This window comes from Dendrobates tinctorius, unplaced genomic scaffold, assembly GCF_039654945.1.
Source record: "Dendrobates tinctorius isolate UK_male_01 unplaced genomic scaffold, ASM3965494v1 ptg000016l, whole genome shotgun sequence".
Lineage (NCBI taxonomy): Eukaryota > Metazoa > Chordata > Amphibia > Anura > Dendrobatidae > Dendrobates > Dendrobates tinctorius.
Genome location: NW_027361684.1, coordinates 86,730,141 through 86,747,936, shown reverse-complemented (window position 1 = coordinate 86,747,936; position 17,796 = coordinate 86,730,141). Strand labels below are relative to the sequence as shown.

Sequence of the window (17,796 nt, the reverse complement as noted above, 5' to 3'; positions counted from 1 at the left end):
TTTGATATTCTCTTTTAATGTGAATAAATAAAGATTGTTCTTACTTTTTTCATACTTTTTTACTGTGGTTTATGGTTACTCAATTTTCTTCTATTTGCATAGGTTAGATTGTAAGTAGTAATTTGTAGATTGGTGATTACCTCTTACATTTTTTTTTTCAGGAATAGATTTTTTTTTTTTTTTTTTAAAGTTGTTATAAATCTTAAATACGGTAATACTAATTAGCTGAGAGCACTTGTTCTTCTTACTGAGGCAACTACAGAACTTTATAACGGCCACTGTCTTGTTACACTGCCAGAATCCTTTATTATAATGGTAAAAAGATAGGTGCCATTGAGACGTAATGCCCCTTCAGGTGTAGGAAGATGTTCTAGTGAATGCTCTGATGTAATACTGGAGATACCATAAGATAAAAAGAAGCTGCTACCACTGCTGTCCACACTTTGACTGCTGAGCAGCTGCTGTGACCTGGAGATGGCTGAGTAGGTTGTATTAGGTTATGTTATCTTCAGGTTACAGCAGTGGAGATTTTTACTGCACATACAGTACACACAAACCTGTCCAGTTAACACTGCTGGACAATTTTTTGTCCGTGTAAAAGATTGCAGTGTAAAAGATTTTTTTTCCGATCACCATCCTGGTTGCTCTTTTCTGAACTTTCTCCAGTTTTTCAATGTCTTTTTTAAAATGTGGTGCCCAGAACTGGGACAGTATTCCAGATGCGGCCTGACCAAGGAGGAGTAGTTTGGGATAATTGCTTAACATGATCTAGACTCTATGCTTCTCTTATTACTTCCTAGAGCTGCTGCATCACACTGTTTGACTCATGTGCATCTCTGATCTATTAGTATACCCAAGTCTTTTTCTCACATGCTGTTTAGTTCTATTCCTCTCATTCTGTAGATGTAATTTTCGTTTTTTCTTGCCTAGATTAAGAATCTTGCATTTCTCCCTGTCAAATAATAATCGTTTAGTTGCTGCCCATTGTTCAAGCTTATCTAGATCCTTCAAATCCTTTCTCTGTCTTGTCTAGTGTTAAGGGGGTTTTACACATAGCGATATCGCTAGCAATATCGCTATAACGTCACCGATTTTGTGACGTTATAGCGATATTGCTATGTGTGATACCTCCGACCGGCCTCCCCCCGCTGTCTGTCGCTCATCGCGCGAGATCGGGCGGCTCCATTTCTCGTCGTCTGCTTCATGCTGGGCTTCCTGCTGTGTGAGACGAGCGACGCTGGACGCGGGCGGGAGGACGTCAGGATCGCTCTGTGTGAAAGGTAAGTATCGTCCGCTGCGTCGCTGCTGCATCGCTGTGAGATCTTCCTTGTGTGGAAGCTTGTGAAGATCTAGAGTTGTGGGTGTTAGTAATCACCTAGGCAGGTTAACAATGCAACAAGTTTTATTTATATCCATACAAGCATTTCAGTAAGTCCAGGTAGATGACCCCAATGTAATGCCCCCAGTCCACGGGATCAGCAACAAGTCAGTAAAAATAGTCCATGGGATAATTCCTAGGGGAATATAGATCTCACGACCGAAGCCCGAGAAAACTTAGTTCCAAGTTCGATAGTCCATTCATGGGTTCCAGGAGCGGCCTTAACTCTGCTCCTTTCGCTTCAGATCCCCAGATACAACTGCACTCCCCCATCAAGTCTCTCAACTCTACTCCCAACCCCCTAACCAATGTAAATTGAATTCACAGCCAGTGAAGTCTCCGGCCAGTCTGGAGTGGTGTGAACCCAAGTGGCCCCCCTGCCGAGAGAAAGAGGCACATATTCCCCCACCAGATAAGGTCATTGCATGTAAATACAACATAAATTGAGCTAACTAGTCATCTGTGCTGGGAAAGTATTTCAGTTCCTCACAAAGCTCACTAGCGATCATTTAGCGGTGCACCAGCAATCCTGACCGCGTCATCGCTGGTCGGATCGCTGGTGCATCGCTAAATGTAAAAGGGCCTTTAGCTATCCCTCCTAGTTTGCATCGTCTGCAAAGTTTATTAGTTTACTTTCAGTGCCCTTGTCTAGATCATTTATAATAAAGGTTAAACAACAGTGGGGCCAGGACAGAGCCTTGGGGTACCCATCTTGAAACACCCTTCAAGCTTGAGCATGTTATGAATCCCACGTAACCATGGACTTGTCAATCCCATACTTGGTAATTTTTTCTAAAAGGATAGTATGAGATATTTTATCAAATGCTTTGCTAAAGTTGAGATACACTATAACTAACGCATTTTCCTGATCCACCCAGTCAGTGATTCCATCATAGAAGGAAATTGGATTAGGCTGGCATGACTTGTTTGCTAAAAACCCATGCTGGCTCTGGTTAATTACTGTATTCTTATCCAAGCACTTCCGTACATTCTGTTTAATAATTTGATCAAAGTTATTTCCTGGTATAGAAGTAAGGCTCATTGGCCTGTAATTTCTTGGCTCCATCTTTCCTTTTTTGAAAATGTACCCTTCTCCAATCTTCTGGAACTTCTCCTGTTCTCCAGGATTTTTCAAAGATCATGGTTAGTGGTTCTGCATTTCCTCTAACTCGTTCAGTGCCATAAAATGTAATTTATCTGGACCTGGAGATTTACCGTAATTTTTGGATTATAAGACGCACTTCTCTCCCCCCCCAAATTTTGGGGAAAATGGGGGTGTATCTTATCGGCACGCCGCTGCGCTGAGTCTCAGTGGCGGTGCTGCTCTAAGATCTCATCTCCTGAGTTCTTGGTGCCGAGACCTCCATCTGCTCATGCGCCGCCTTCCGGCGGCCATTTTCCCGGAGTCCACCACATAAGAAACCATGGAACTGCCGGGGGCTCTGGCCTTTCACTAAATGTCGGCAGAGCCCCCCGCAGTACCGCCACTGGGACACTGCACAGCAGCGGCACCGGACACCCACAGCGGAGTGCCACACATCGGAACACCCCCCTCATCCCAGCCTGCGGCCTGCAGCAACGCTCCTCTCTTGCCTCTTCCAGCAGCAACCCTGGGACCCCACTTCACCGCAGCCATCCACCCCCTGTAAGCAATAAGACGCATGGATTATAAGAAGCACCACCATTTTATTAAAAATGTTTTTTACTATTTTCTCCTCAAAATTTGGGGTGTGTCTTGTAATCCGGAGCGTTTTATAATCCGAAAAATACGGTAAATTTTAAATTAGCTAAGTGTTCCCTCACCATCTCTCTGTTTCTAGATAGAGTGGATTCTTTTATTCATACAATGGCAACCTGAAGATCAGTTGATGATACAATTACTTTCTTAGAGAACACAGATGCAAAATAGGATTTTAAAAGTTCCCCATCCTTCTTGGACATTTCTGTCCTTTAGATTAGAACATCCAGCCATTGACACTTTTTCTGAGTCCATTAAATCTGCCTTTCTGAAGACCCACCTTTTGGGGTCCATCATACTCTGTGTGGAGGGCTGTGGGGGCCTCATAGTTCTTGCTGGCCATTAGCTAGCTATACAGTCTAGTCAATGTCTGGTTGTGTATGAGCAAAGCTGTATTTGCAGTCCCAAAGTGACCTCACTCTGACCAATGTTTTTCCGCTAGGGCTGTTTAGATGACTGTTTTTATTTATTTATTTATTTTTTTTTGTATGCAAACCAAATGTCCATGTGTTAATTTCAGTATGCATTAGTCTGTTTTGTATTTTGGATGATACTCCCCTAGTTGTCTATGGGTGCTCAAAAAAAATCAGATCCAATATGGATCACTCTTGTAGCTTCCGGAGTTTTACAGATATATTGCCATTATTAAAATAGGAAACTGTTTTTCATGTTTGGAAATGTGTTCACTGCTGATTTCTCGTCTGTATTGTGATCCTTATGCCATGTACAGCCAAAAAAAGTTCATATGCTCATGTGAACTTGAAGCTGGACAACCCACAATTGTATTAACAATACTAACGTGCAATTTAGGGAAAAAATGCGCTGTCCAGACTGATGTACCTAGTCTTATTTTGAATTACAATGGGCTCCATGTTTTAGGTGTAAGTGTAAATTCTTTACAACCTGTTGTAGGTGTGAAGCAGAGAGGGGCAGTGGACCACCAGAGAGTGGCAGATGGGAAGTTGGTATGGGGAGGGGGGATAAATAACCTGGAGGTGTACAGGAAAGTAGGACTGCAGTGTGATCCAATTAGCAGGTGTGGAGTGGGTAACATGTTGTGAAGGATTTATGTTTCATTGCTTCCTTCCTAAAGTTGGGACTATTTGTGCTTTAAGCAGATGTCAGCTGCAGTGGAGAGACGTATTTCGATACTTGTGAAATTGCCTTTCACAGGATGCTTTATTGAAGATCAGTCGTCGTAAAGTGTGAATATAAAGATTGTGCTGAAATTTATAGTGAAAAGGGAGTACAAATCTGGTCCTTAGACTTATCTCCTCGTACTCACCTTGTGATATACTGAGCCTATAAAAAGATATTTTTTTGAACAAAAATTCTTTACTTGGATTTTGATTATGCCACTTGAAAATATTTCAAATTTGTATTGTGAGAAATTGTATTCCTTTTTAAAGGGTGTTGCTCTTTTCAGGAAAATGACATGTAAAATGTCAAACGGAGCAGGTACTCGTCCTCACCATGTCCAGCGACATCTCTCAGCTGCTGCTTTGGGTCTAGGTGATTTTTTTTTTTTTTTTTTTTTTTGCAGTGGTGATGAAACTTTGACAGTTCACATCCACCGCTGCAACCAATCACTGACCTCGGAGGCTTATGTCTACATTGGCAGAGATGTTGCATTGCGCTCAACGATTGACTGCAGCTGTGACGTGAACTGATGACGTGATGTCGCCGCTGCGGACAAATCACTGAAACTGTAAGCGAGTCATAGAGCGCTGAATCTAATGAGGATGTGGACCTGCCCCATTTGTCATCTTACATATATCAAATCATCCACTCTGGAAACCCCCTTTTAACAAAATTCATGTAAAGTTTAAAAATAAACTCATTTGTAACACTCTATAGGGGTCCCCATAACTCTCTGGCTATATTTTAGCTAAGAGTACTGTTGGCCTCCATGCCTTTCATGCGGGAATTGCTTGTAACATAATCCTATTATTATAATTAGCATTCTTTTGATTAAGTGTAGTCCGCATAGGAAGGTTAGTTGGTAAAAACCACTGCTTTTATATTTGCCATTCCTCTAGTCTGCATTATATTATCCCTGGCGGGTTTATTGGCTTTATTCTGGTGCAGTTTTCCAAAGTCAGCACTCTGTCTCACACTGCGATCCATTTATCAGACTACTTAACCACAGTGAACAATGTACGGTCTGGATAGAAGTGTTGTGGAGAAATACTATGCCAGTAGTCTGAAAAAGCCTGCTAGACTATGTAGACTAGTATGGGGACGGGTTTTCTACGGCCATGTGACAAATTGTGCTGTTTTGTCAATAGCAACAATCATGAAGTAGTCTGCCGTGTGCATGAGCGCTGACTCCCACCTCCCGCTGCTTGGAACCATCACCAGTGAGTCATAGTTACTTATTTATATTGTGAATTCTCTGTTCATCTTCCTCCCAACCTTACCATATGGCGTAGTGAGGCGTTCCTCCTTGCTGGGCATTAGGTACAGTTCCCTCCAGAAGAATATTGTGCACAATCCAGATGATTGGTATTGTACCTGTGTGGGATACTCTGAGCACGGCACACTGGCAATGATCTGTCCCAGCGTGACGGGGTGTCAAGATGGTCAGGTGGGAGTTGAGGTGAAAAATGCAGGTGTATGCTTTAAAGGGCTTTTCCATGATGTGCTGAGTTGCTCCGGTCTTTATCATTTACTCAGCACAGTGCTGTACATTTTGTAGTGGCTGTGCCTGTTAATACAGTTCAGTCCTATTCACTTAAAGGGTAATACCAAGAACAAAAAATAAAATTCATTTTTTGGAGCAATACACATCATTACTTTAACAATATCAATGCAAAATATGTCATTTTCCTGTGAGATTTTCACCACTTTCAGCCATTTTACTCAATTCTCTGCAACTTTGGTCTCTCTTCTACTCATGAGGTGGCAACAGTATGTCCCTTGTGATCAGGAAGCAGCATAATTTCCCAGAAGTGCATCACTCTCCCCTCCGCCGCCCCACTTTCCCCTCCACCGCCCCTGTCTCTGCTTTTTGTCTCTTCCCCACCTAGTATTGACCTTTTCGCTGTCAGATCAATTCACAGCAAAAGTAGGGAAGCTGCTGTTCATGAGTGTCCATCATTGAGTTGACCTCCACTCAAGCCACAGGAAAATCCATATAGGATGCTATTAAAAATGATAAAAATGTAATTTATTACAAGACCCGTCAAGATTTATAATTTATGTATGTTGAAACTACTCCTCTTCTCACGTTATGTTGTTTTGAAAAACGCTATTTGTTAGACAACCCCTTTTAAATGGGACTGACCTGGAGAGAGGTGACCTACCAGGCATATTCACTACAAAATGTACAGAGCTATACCTGGTAATCGATGAAGAGGCTGGAGCGCCACAACCCCTTCAGTCTGCTGATCGATGCGGGTACCACCGATGGGATATCGGTGACCTTATCCTAGACCTAGTCAGCAATATCACTAGTGGGAAAACTTGGTAATAGACTTTTTTTTCCTTTTAAAACATCACTTCTGGCTTTTTTATTTTTATTTCAGCGCCGGAATGGTGTCACTGATATCTGACTATCAGACATGACACCCCATTAACCCACTCGGTGGGATTGGAGAGGCAACATCTATTCTGCCCAACACATTGGACAGAAGTCGTGTGCGGCAGACACTGTGCGGAGTTGGTAATTTTTTGAATTCCCAATGTTAAATTCTGCTTGTACTATACGAGGCACAGTTCTCAGGGGTCAGCTTGTTCTCCGCTACAGGCAGTATCTAATATACAAGTATACATCTTCTAGAAGAAGCTACGTACAGGTCACATAGGTGGAAATTCTATTTAAACCCTGCGGGCTTTGACAAGCTATAGCATAAATCAGGTAAAATAAGGATAAAGCCACCAACAGGCTGTGTAGCGGCTTGCGCAGAACTGCTTACCTTGCACATACCATTGTGTAAATGTGATGTAATCACTTCCAATTGTGGGCTCTGCATCGCAGCCTGCCCTGATTAAAGGGATGTCCTGACTGTAGCCTGCCCTCTGTACATAGTACGGTGTAAGCAATAGCTCGGTGTGACCTGTTTACACCTACACACGATGGTATGTTCACGTGCATGTGTTCCTCAGGAAATGTTTGTAGTGGAAACACAGCAGAAGGGAAAGGTACTGCGGTATAATGCCTCTCCCTCCATCCTGCCGGAAGCCTGCACGTGATGCCTTGTGACTGCTAACATAAACCTAAACCACAGCAAACACCGCTTCTACATTAGTCCGGGCTGGTAATTATTGTGTAATGGCCATGCTGTTTGTGTGTGCTCCATTAGGTCCGAGGCAGCGAAATGAGACTTTTCCCGGTAATAGTTCATGAAAAATGATCAGGTTGTGGGGCTATCCTAGAATACACGAAGGGGGAGCAATGCAAAGAAATGCTTAAAAAGCGAAAACTTGGCATTAGTGTATGCCTACGAATTACTGTAGAGCCTATGAACTGCCAGAAAAGCCCCAACGTGTGCCTTCAATGAAGACTGTGCCGAACGCCCAGATTAGTTGGTCATTAGTTTTCCATGACGTTACAGTGGTTGTCCAGGCTAGTCAGGTCAATGATATCTCCTTCCAAGCATTGAGCTGCAGTACCATTTATTGAGTTTACCGATCGGGTTATTTGTCTTACGATTTTGATAAGACTTTTCTGAATACAGCAATACCAAATATGTGTGTTTTTTTTTTTTTTTTTTTAATATTTTTGCTTTCAGTGTGGGAAAAGGGGGTGATTTGTACTTTTTTTATTTTACTTTTTACTGTTCTTGTTAGCTTGAAGATGCTCGGCATCGTTGCATATACCAGAAATCACAGTCTCCTTTGAAGCCCGGCAACAGGCAGAATTTCAAAGGAGTTCCGTAATGACGGACAAGGGTATCACCAGCTGACCCATCGCCTGTCATGACAACCCATCGGTGAAGTCACAGCGCGCCGATGGGAGGAGGTAATGATGCGTGGGCACTTCCACGAGTGTTGCATGTAACAGGTTAATAGTCGTGGGCGGAGCTCTGCTTCATCCATGATTGTTAGCGGCAGGTCCTGGCTGTAATATTCAGCCATCGCCTGCCTGGTATGGAGCGGGCTTGGTGCGTGAGCCCGCTCCATACACCTGCTTCCGACTCGTGCCATATTTATAGGCGCATGTCATGAAGGGGTTAAATAGACGCCTTTTAAAGGGACTCTTTCAGCACATAATGACCAAACCAAGTACAGGTGCATCGTGGTGGCGCCAGTCATTTATATACACCTTTCCACCTGCTTGCACGGTGGCTCGTGGGTTAGCACTGCAGTCCCAGGTTCAAATCCTACCAAGGACAACATCTTCAAGGAGTTTGTATGTTCTCCCCGTGTTTGCGTGGGTTTCCTCCCACATTCCAAAGACATAGTTCTAGGGAATCTAGTTTGCGAGTCTCATCAGGGACAGTGATGATACAGTATATAAAGTGCTGTGGAATTAATAGCAATATATAAGCAAAGCATACTGATAAACAATATCTCCCACTTCTCTAACTCTATGAAGCCAGAGCTGTCCATCAATGAAGTGGGGTGGAGACAGATGGAAAAGAAGTAGGTACTGACTGATCAGACAGAGGCCAAACAGATGCTCTTTGGCCCCTCGCTGACCAGTGAAGGGACATCCAGACGTTTGTAGCATGTACATCAGAGGGTTTTTTGCTGTTTGGCTTAAAATTATATAAAAAGCCATAACTGAAAAGAGACTACTAGGATCACTAATTTTGCATCTCTTTCATGGTAGTGAGCACACACTTGGGCTATTTTGGTGAGGATAGAGTCACACTTGGCTATTAAATTAAGGGCACCTTTTTCTCTTGCAACAGAGATTAAAAGTGTAATTTTTTTTTTTTTTTAATCCGTGGTTTAGTCCCATTGTTAAATGAAAAAAATGTTCCACTGGGAAATGTTTTGGAATAATGCTGCATTTATTATTATGGTAGAAAATATTCTTACAGGAAGATTTTAAACTGCTGGCGCCATGAGCATTCTGACATGTTTCATGCCCTTTGAAAAAAAATAGGATTTGAGCGCTCAGTGTCGTAACTAGAGGTTCAGTGGGTACCGATGCAAAATTTGGACCTTTTTGCATAGCGGAGAGAGGGGCAGCGAAGGGGAGAAAGAGAAAATGCATGTTGGTCAGATTTATGGGCTCTTGTAGTGTTCTAGATCCTATAAAGTCATATGTGTTTTCTTCCCACAAAATAATGTCCCCCATTCTGACCCCTTCCAGTAATAATGTTTCCCCCCATCCTGGTCCCTTCTCTAAGGTATTACACTTTCCCCCATTTTGGCCCCTTCCTGGTATAATGTCCCCATTTTGGTATAATGCCCGTATGCTGACCACCTTCCTGGTATAATGCCCCCATCCTTGGCCCATTCCAGGAAGCACATTCAGGTGAAATTGGTGTTGGCGGGCCCTCCTCCTGCAGCGGCCTAGTTGCGGTCGCACCTCTGCAATCGTTACGCCCCTGTCTGTCCTGTATACATTTCATTTGTTTTTTTTCACACACCCTATGTGTACATAGATTCCCAACCCGGGTTATATATAATTTCTCGCATTTTATGCTTCCGAAGTCCCGTAACACCTCTAGGGCTTCCTGTGATAAGGGAGTTAAAGTACATCCACAAGGGACAGATATACACAGAGGAAACCCACAGTGGATTATAGTACAAGCCATGTGATGCATATTAAGTAAAGCTCATCCACCTGCTGTGGAATTTTTTAGACCACTGAAATTGATCGGAAGATTTTGAAGTCAGCGATACGTCAATTTCTGTTGCGGTTTTGACTCCCTTTCCACATAGTGGTGAATTCTAAGGCATATCCACAGCAGTAACCATATTACACATGTGGATTTTGCTGTGGATTTGCAGCAAAATGCACAAATGGCTTTTCCCTCTGTATGAGCATCTAGCCGTAGGCCAGTTTCACACGTCCGTTTATTTTATTTTTTTAGTGCAAACAAACACTGTTGAAATCTGATTAAAAAAAAACATGAAAAAATTAACCAAAGTTTCAGTTTTTATCATCCGTATTTCATCACTTTTTTGCTTATATAAAATTAAAACAATGGTGGGTTCTCAACTTTTCATCAGTCAGTGGAGAAATGGCAGCACTAGGATCCATCAGGGCGCGGTCTTCGGTTTTCATTTTGTACTCTGCGTCTCTGAACATTCAGCTTTTCTCAAGGACATGACAATAATCCTGCAGGGATGAGAGGTGAGCGCCTATAAATACATTGTAAGCACTAGGCGAGGTGAGAGAACGCCAACACCCAGGAGCACAAAGTTCTGTCCAATCAAAGATGGTTTTACTGACAAACAAATACATAAATGACCTGAAACTCTGGGCTGTAATTGGCTGAAGCTAAACATCTTTTTAGATCTGTCAAAGCCATGGATTTCTATGGCTGGAAATATCTCCCATGCCTTAATCATAGATTCTATTTCAAATGTAATATTCTCCTTTGTATTTGGCCCAAAGGTAATTGTGCGAATATGTCCACCGCTCTTGGAAGTCAGCCTGTGAGAACTAGGTCAAGGCTGTTGGCAGCATAAATGAGGTTGAAATGTTGTCTGTTTCAGAAATTGATCGTTTAAAAGAGCTTCTGTCGGCAACATAGTCCTCCTTGTTAGGGTGAAGTCCTTGGGCGCGTCTTGCACCCACCAAGTAGCCCTCCAGCTGGGAGGATGATTCGATCTCTCAAATCGTATTCAGATTAACGTCTGACACCTCTTGACCGGTCATTTTTTCCTGATTGCTCAGAAGGTAAGAGTTTTGACCTCCTTTTTTTTTTTAAAATTTTAAATTGAAACAAGTGGTACAATCACAAGGCTCTAACCGAGCCAAAATAAGACCATCACCAAGAGAGTAATAATCAAAGAACAGTGTTATCCGTTCCAAGAATCCTGCACGCGGTCTAGGACCTTAACATAGAAGGTATATTGAAGGCCGCTGGTGGGGGAGACCGTCGGCCGCTGCGGGCTTTTCTGCAAAGTCTGTAGTGAGCCAGAGTCCTTCATGGATGAGATGTGGGGAAGTGCCCAAAGATGAGGATGATGAAGTGGCGCTGTGAGAATATCATGCGAGCAGCATCATGAGATCGTTTTGCATCTCCCCATGTGCTGATTGGCAGATTGGGCATTGGTGCCATTTTAGCCAAAGTAGGACTATTTTCTTCCAAAGAAACCAGGATAAGGCACCGATCTCGCCGTGTAGGTCTGCAAAGCAACATAAGTGAGGAGTTACTGAATGTTTTATATCGTAGTCCATCCCCGAACATGTGTATAGATGGGAGGGCTCTGTGTCTGGGCCGGCTTCTTAGCGGGCTGTCGTAAAGGCTATCAGAATTATTGAGCCTTATTTGTAGTCGTAGAGACTGGATAGAACTACACCTTTTAAATAGTTGCTAAAGACAAAAACTACGGACCTTTGTGTTAGTGGTCTGCTGTTGGATGTGGCACTTGTTACAGCTCAAAACAACAAGTAGGGGGAAAAACTGTGACTTACACAATTATTTCAATTACGGTACCCGTATTTATGAAAAACCTTATGCACTTCTGTAAACCGCCACCAGATGTCAGTAAAGAATTCTGGATTCAGTGGCTGTTTATATGAATTGTGGAGTAATAAAGTGGAAGAATTTTCTCTTTTTCCACCCTTATGATGTTTTTTGGGGGTTACTGGGGTTGCGGTCTACATGAGTTGTGCTTTAAAAATAGAATAGAGAAGTAGGTGTCTTCTCGTGGGGCTGCCACAACGGCCTCTGGACTTGCCCCACTAAGTTTTCAGCAAGATAGCTTCCTTTAATGCGTTGTCTAAGAGTGCGCATATCTTGGCGCTCTAGGCTGTACTAGATCCTAACCTTCCAGCGTGCGCCTTTGGGGTATTCACCCAGTAAGGGTGTCAATGAGCCTCCTACCTCCTGAAAGCCCCACCGTCGCTCCGACTCTTGTTAATGAGGGCTGCAGGCCACTTCTGGGTCGGCGAGAGATGATGGCCCACACAATAGGCCTCGGCTTCGGGCCTACGAGTAGACCTCAGGTGATCGCATTGCTGCAGCGACACAATAGCGGGCTCAGCGGGTTTCTCCCATTGCAGTAAAGAGTGAAGTAAGATGTTTTCAGCTGAGGATGGCAGGGTAAACCGGCTGGATTAGAAAGATTTATTCTGTTGGGTTCAGAGCGCTCTCATGCATGTCTAGCTCTCCCGACTTTCAGGCCCGCTCCTTCCCCATTTACCTCCTTTTAATATGAATCTCATTCTGTGAAAACTTGAGGGACTTTGAAATACTGCGCCGCTCCCAGTCAGCGGACGCGGTGTTCTTTTATTTTGTGGGTAAAATGTCAACCCATTTCTGGATTGTACCAACCAATTAACTAGGAATTTTTAGCAGGATCCTAAAACTGGATCGTACTGACCCCTACGTTAGGACTATTTGTTAGGGCTGATAAGTAGTTTTGAAGAAGGAATTGATACGATCCAGAAACGCATTGACGTTTTATCATCAAAATAAAAAATACTTCTGAAAAGAACACCACACTTGACATTTAATGGCTATGAAAAAAGCAGAATTTCAAAACCCTTCAAGTTTTTACCAATTGATCCCTCCCCCCTCCCATTACAAGTCCAGATAGAATCCGGGAAAAGTGTTGGCTGTCGCAGTTTCCATTACTACCCAAAGGCCTCTGTAGGTGTTGTGTCCTAAACACGACAGAAAAAGGTGAGAGACGTCACATAGGAGCACAAGGAGATCAATAACCCGTGTACCCGGATTCTTGCTCTATGAAGTGCTTTCCCATTTCCTCAAATATAGTTTGTAATCTCCTCCTTTACTAGTCCTTTAAATGGTGGTGAATCTTTAGAACCAGAATTCTTGTACAGTGAAGAGAAAACAGCTGCACTCTGGGAAATTTTGATTTTCAATGTAAAAATTTTTTTATTGAAGACACCACAGGGGAATAGTGCGTTGAGGTAACGTTTCGACCCTATGTCGGGTCTTTTTCAAACCTCACTTAAAGCACAGGAGAAAAAGAAGCAATCACTGCAGTATGAATGTGCAGGAGGGGCTAAAGTGCCATATGTAGAAGTCGGGTCTGGCAGGGACCAGGCAGAGGTCCTGTGATGAGCTGGAAGCGTGGGGCACCAAGCGCCGTCTGTGGTGTAGTCTCAGAATTCTTGTACGGCAGCCATGGATCACGTGACAAATCTTACAAAATAATTATGGTTATGTAAATGGTTGTAATCTCTTGTAATGGATGTAATAATTAAATGGTTGTAATGTCCTAACACAAAGTGATTCTGCCTCTAATGCAGGAGATGCACTTATATTTAGTTAATTGTTTTATGCTTCCATGTTTTTGCATTGCAGATTACCGGTGTCATCCTACTAGCAGTGGGAGTGTGGGGAAAACTTACATTAGGAACATATATCTCTCTCATCGCTGAAAACTCCACCAATGCTCCCTATGTCCTCATTGGAACTGGAACTACAATCATTGTCTTCGGACTCTTTGGATGCTTTGCCACTTGCCGTGGTAGCCCATGGATGCTGAAACTGGTGAGGAGCTTTTGTAATAGTTTATATGCCTTTTTGCATTATATAATTGAGGCCTTTTTACAGTGTTTTGATGTTTCTAGTTTTGTGTTATGCCCTGTGGAATCTCCATTCTGCCTTGAATCTTCCTCTGTTTTTGTTTAGTGCCTCTGTAGTGGAGATGTGCTCTATTTTATGTTTTGGCAACTAGCATACTTGTGGTCTAAGAGAGCATTTCAGAAGCGCTCTGCGTTTTTGGGGGGGGAGTTTAGTCCTCCGCCTCTGACACTGGTTGAACAGCTCAGTCTAGGGAATCAAATCACCCTATTCTTGGAATACCACGCTGTAAGAAGACTTGCTTGAGTGCGCGTCACTGGCAAGCCACTTTGAGAGCAGAGTGGTCTCGCGATAGACTCCTCTCCGTTACTAACCCCAGGGCTTGATGTCACCTGACAATACAAAGGTGACATTAGCTCCAACCCTATTACCCCACTTACCACCACAGGACAAGTGGGAAGAGCAAGGCTAAGTGCCAGATTTGGCATATCTTATTGATGTGTCATTTCTGGGGCAGCTGAGAGCTGATGTTTTTAGGGGGCAAATATCCATAGCCCCTTCCTAGCATATTAATTTCAGCCCGCATCTGTCTACCTAGCCTTTGCTGGCTAGTAATTATAGGGGGGATCTCACATAATTTTACATTTTGGGGGTCCCTCATTTTAATAACCAGCAAAGGATTAGTATGTAGCTGTGAGCTGAGATTTATTACCTAGGTATTACCCCCTAGCCAGGCTATAAACATCTGTTTTCCCTCTGCTGGTTAATAATATTTTGGGGGATTTTTTTTTCCTTTATTCTAAAACGTTTTTCCAATCGTGAACATTTATGGTATATGCCATGAGATAGCTGATAGATGCGACTCCCATCTTGGTAGCCCTTATCTATCAAATAGTCTCCAGATCATACATTGCTTGGCAAGTGATATTCCAAATGATGACTGGTGGTCCCACATCCATTTGTGTCTGCTTTAGTTACAGTACTAACCAAGAGACCTTTATGCTATAAATGTGTGAGGAGGGAGCCCCTTAAAGTAGATCTGTTACCAGATTTCACATTACAAATTGCATTCAGTGCTAAATAGATGTCTCAGATCTAATGAGGCTGGTGTGTTTATTTTGAAAATTTTGTATCAAAATTTTCTCTATAATCCTTTGTGAAAGTTTAACAAAATCTCTTCCCACATATACATGTACTGTACATATTGTCTTGTGGTGTCTGAAGCAGAACGTTGTGCATCTTTCAAGTCTACGTAAACAGCTTTTTGGTTTTCCCGTCAGGACATCCGTCCAATTGGGGCATGATTTCCTGTACGGAGATGCAGCTGCCAGTTTATCTTGATTTTTCCCTTGCGTTATTTCTCATTGTATTCTGTTACAGCAAGAGGATTTCTTCTTCTGCTTACGGATATTGCTTCTTCTTGCCTTCCATAGAAAAGATTTTCTCCTTGCTAAGGGAATTGTAAAGCCATCATATTCTGAGGGGGTTTTATTATGTCGCGGAGCTCCCAGGAGAAATATCTTTTTATAGTATGGAAGAACAGCAGGAGCACTGGGTTTTTTGTGTTTTTTTTTTTTTTTCAAGCAGTGATGGACCAATTAATTTGTGCAGTTTTTGTCAGTACATTGTGTGGGAGCTGCAGCAGAGAGCCAGCTGTGATATTTTCTTGCATCATTGAGTATGAAGTAGACTTACAAGTTCTGCAATAACAAATTGTTTTTGAGGCCGCCCATAGACGCAAATTAGCCAATTTCCGATGAAAGCAATCTCTACTGACTCTACATAAACATGCATGCTTAGAACAGCTGAGCATGCATGTCTATTTCAATAACGATATTTATTAAAGTGTTGGCACCCCTGGAATTATTCCAGAAAATGAAGTATTTCTCCCAGAAAATGATTTCAGTTACATAAGTTTTGTTATACACCTGATTTATTTCCTTTGTGTGTATGGGAACAACATACAGAAAAAGACAACTTGGACTTGATGTCACACAAAACCACAAAAATGGGCCAAACAAAATGTGTTGGCACCCTCAACTTAATATTTGTTTGCACACCCTTTGGAATAAATAATTGCAATCAATCATTTCATATAACTATCAACAATCTTCTTACACCTCTCAACTGGAATTTTGGATCACTCTTCTTTTGCAAACTGCTCCAGTTCTCTCATATTTGAAGGGTGCCTTCTCCCAACAGCAATTTTAAGATCTCTCCACAGGTGTTCAATGGAATTTAGATAATTGACTGATTGCTGGCCACTTCAGAACTATCCAGCACTTTGTTTCTATCCATTTCTGGTTGCTTCTTGAAGTATGCTTGGGGTCATTGTCCTACTGGAAGACCTATGACCTAAGATTCAAACCCAGCTTTTTTGACACTGGCCACTATGTTGCAACCCAAAATCCTTTGGTAATCCATGATGCCTTGTACACAGTCAAGGCACCCAGTGCCAGAGGCAGCAAAACAGCCACAACACATCTTTTCTTTGTAGGCCTCATTCCATTTTCCTTAAATAGTAGAATGATGTGCTATACCAAAAAGCTCTATCTTGGTCTCATCTGTCTACAAGAGGCTTTCCCAGAAGGATTTTGGCTTACTGCAGTCTAGCTTTTCTATGTCTCTGTGTTAGCAGTGGGGTCCTCATGGGTGTTTCATTTAATTTAAAGGGAATCTGCCCCCCATTTTTTGTGATCTGGTGTAAAGATATCATTCAATTTAGTGTCACATAAGCATTAAAGCAGTACTTTTGATACCCCCCCCCCCGACTCCCCACCTTTGCTGCATAAATACCGTTTTTAGCACTCCTGCGGTGTATGTAAATCTCCGCAGTCCGGTCAGATGGGCAGGGCTTATTCTCCTTCTCTCCCCCCTCCTCGGCTTGCTGTACATATTGTGATCTGTGAATCTCAGATTCTGTAGGGTTGCCGCACGTGCGCAGCGCATTCATATGTCCTCCCGCGAGAAGGAGAATAAGCCTCGCCCATCGGACCGCCCATCTAGAGATGGACTTGTAACCTGGAGATTGTTCATATTTTTCACCAATTTTTGATCTCAAGTCCTCAGACAGTTCTCTTCTCCTCTATCTGTTCTCCATGCTTAGTGTGGCACACACAATATAAAAATTAAGTAAATGTTTCCCTTTTTATGGTTTCAGGTGTGATTTTTATGTTGCCCATACTTGTCAGAGGTGAGTTTGAACGAGCATCACATGCTTGAAACAGATTCGTTTACCCGCAAATTTTGGAAAGGTGTCAACAATTTTGTCCTGCCATTAGTGTGAAATTTTGTCCAATTTGCATTTTTTCTGTTTGTTGTTGTTGTGGTGTTCCAATACACACAAAGGAAATAAAAAATGTGTATAACAAAAACGTGTTATGGCAGTAATTTTCTGGAAGAAATCCGGAACAATTTCAAGGGTGCCAACACTTTCGGCCATGACTGTATATAACGGATCCTGCAGAATATTGAGAATTCCATTGAGGCTGTGATCACTTGTAGCATAAATGCTGCCTGCTTTCTGCTGCTTATTATCACATTTTCTGCAGGTGTCAACACTAAAATATGCAAACACAATCTTCTCTATTTATTGACGAGTTTTTTCTATGCATTTTCCCCTTTTATTTTATGCATTTCTGATGCGGATTTGACGCAGTATTTTTCGTTTGTTTCATTTAGTACACAAAATCTTGATTCTACATCTAAAACCGCAACTGCACTTTTCTACTATTTTTTCGAACCTCCGCATAGAAACCTATAAAAAAGCAATGCATCCTGAATGAGGGTCTTTAAAAGCAAAGAGGGCATGAGTGTCATGAAATCTTGACCAGTTTCAATGCAGCATCTTTTCTGTGCAAAAAGTCAGAGAAAAAAAACTCAACTGCATTCAAGCTACATGAGCAGAAGAGCTATTACTCAATTTTACGGCATTAGGCTGTTGATGACCTGCCAAAATGTGATATTATGACATTGATCTTCTGTTTATGGCCATTTTTGGGCTTTTTTTCCTGACTTTCTCTGACGTAGAGCCTTTTTTCTTAGCCACTTCT

At 42.4% G+C, this 17,796-nt stretch overlaps 1 protein-coding gene across 1 annotated transcript in view; it reads left to right on the top strand.

Moving 5' to 3' along the window:
• Positions 1–17,796, top strand: part of TSPAN7 (tetraspanin 7) — a 149,127-nt gene that overhangs the window by 78,385 nt on the left and 52,946 nt on the right. The window contains exon 2 of the mRNA XM_073566019.1: positions 13,523–13,711. Coding sequence (XP_073422120.1) covers positions 13,523–13,711 — 189 coding nt within the window. The remainder of the gene's footprint in view (positions 1–13,522; positions 13,712–17,796) is intronic.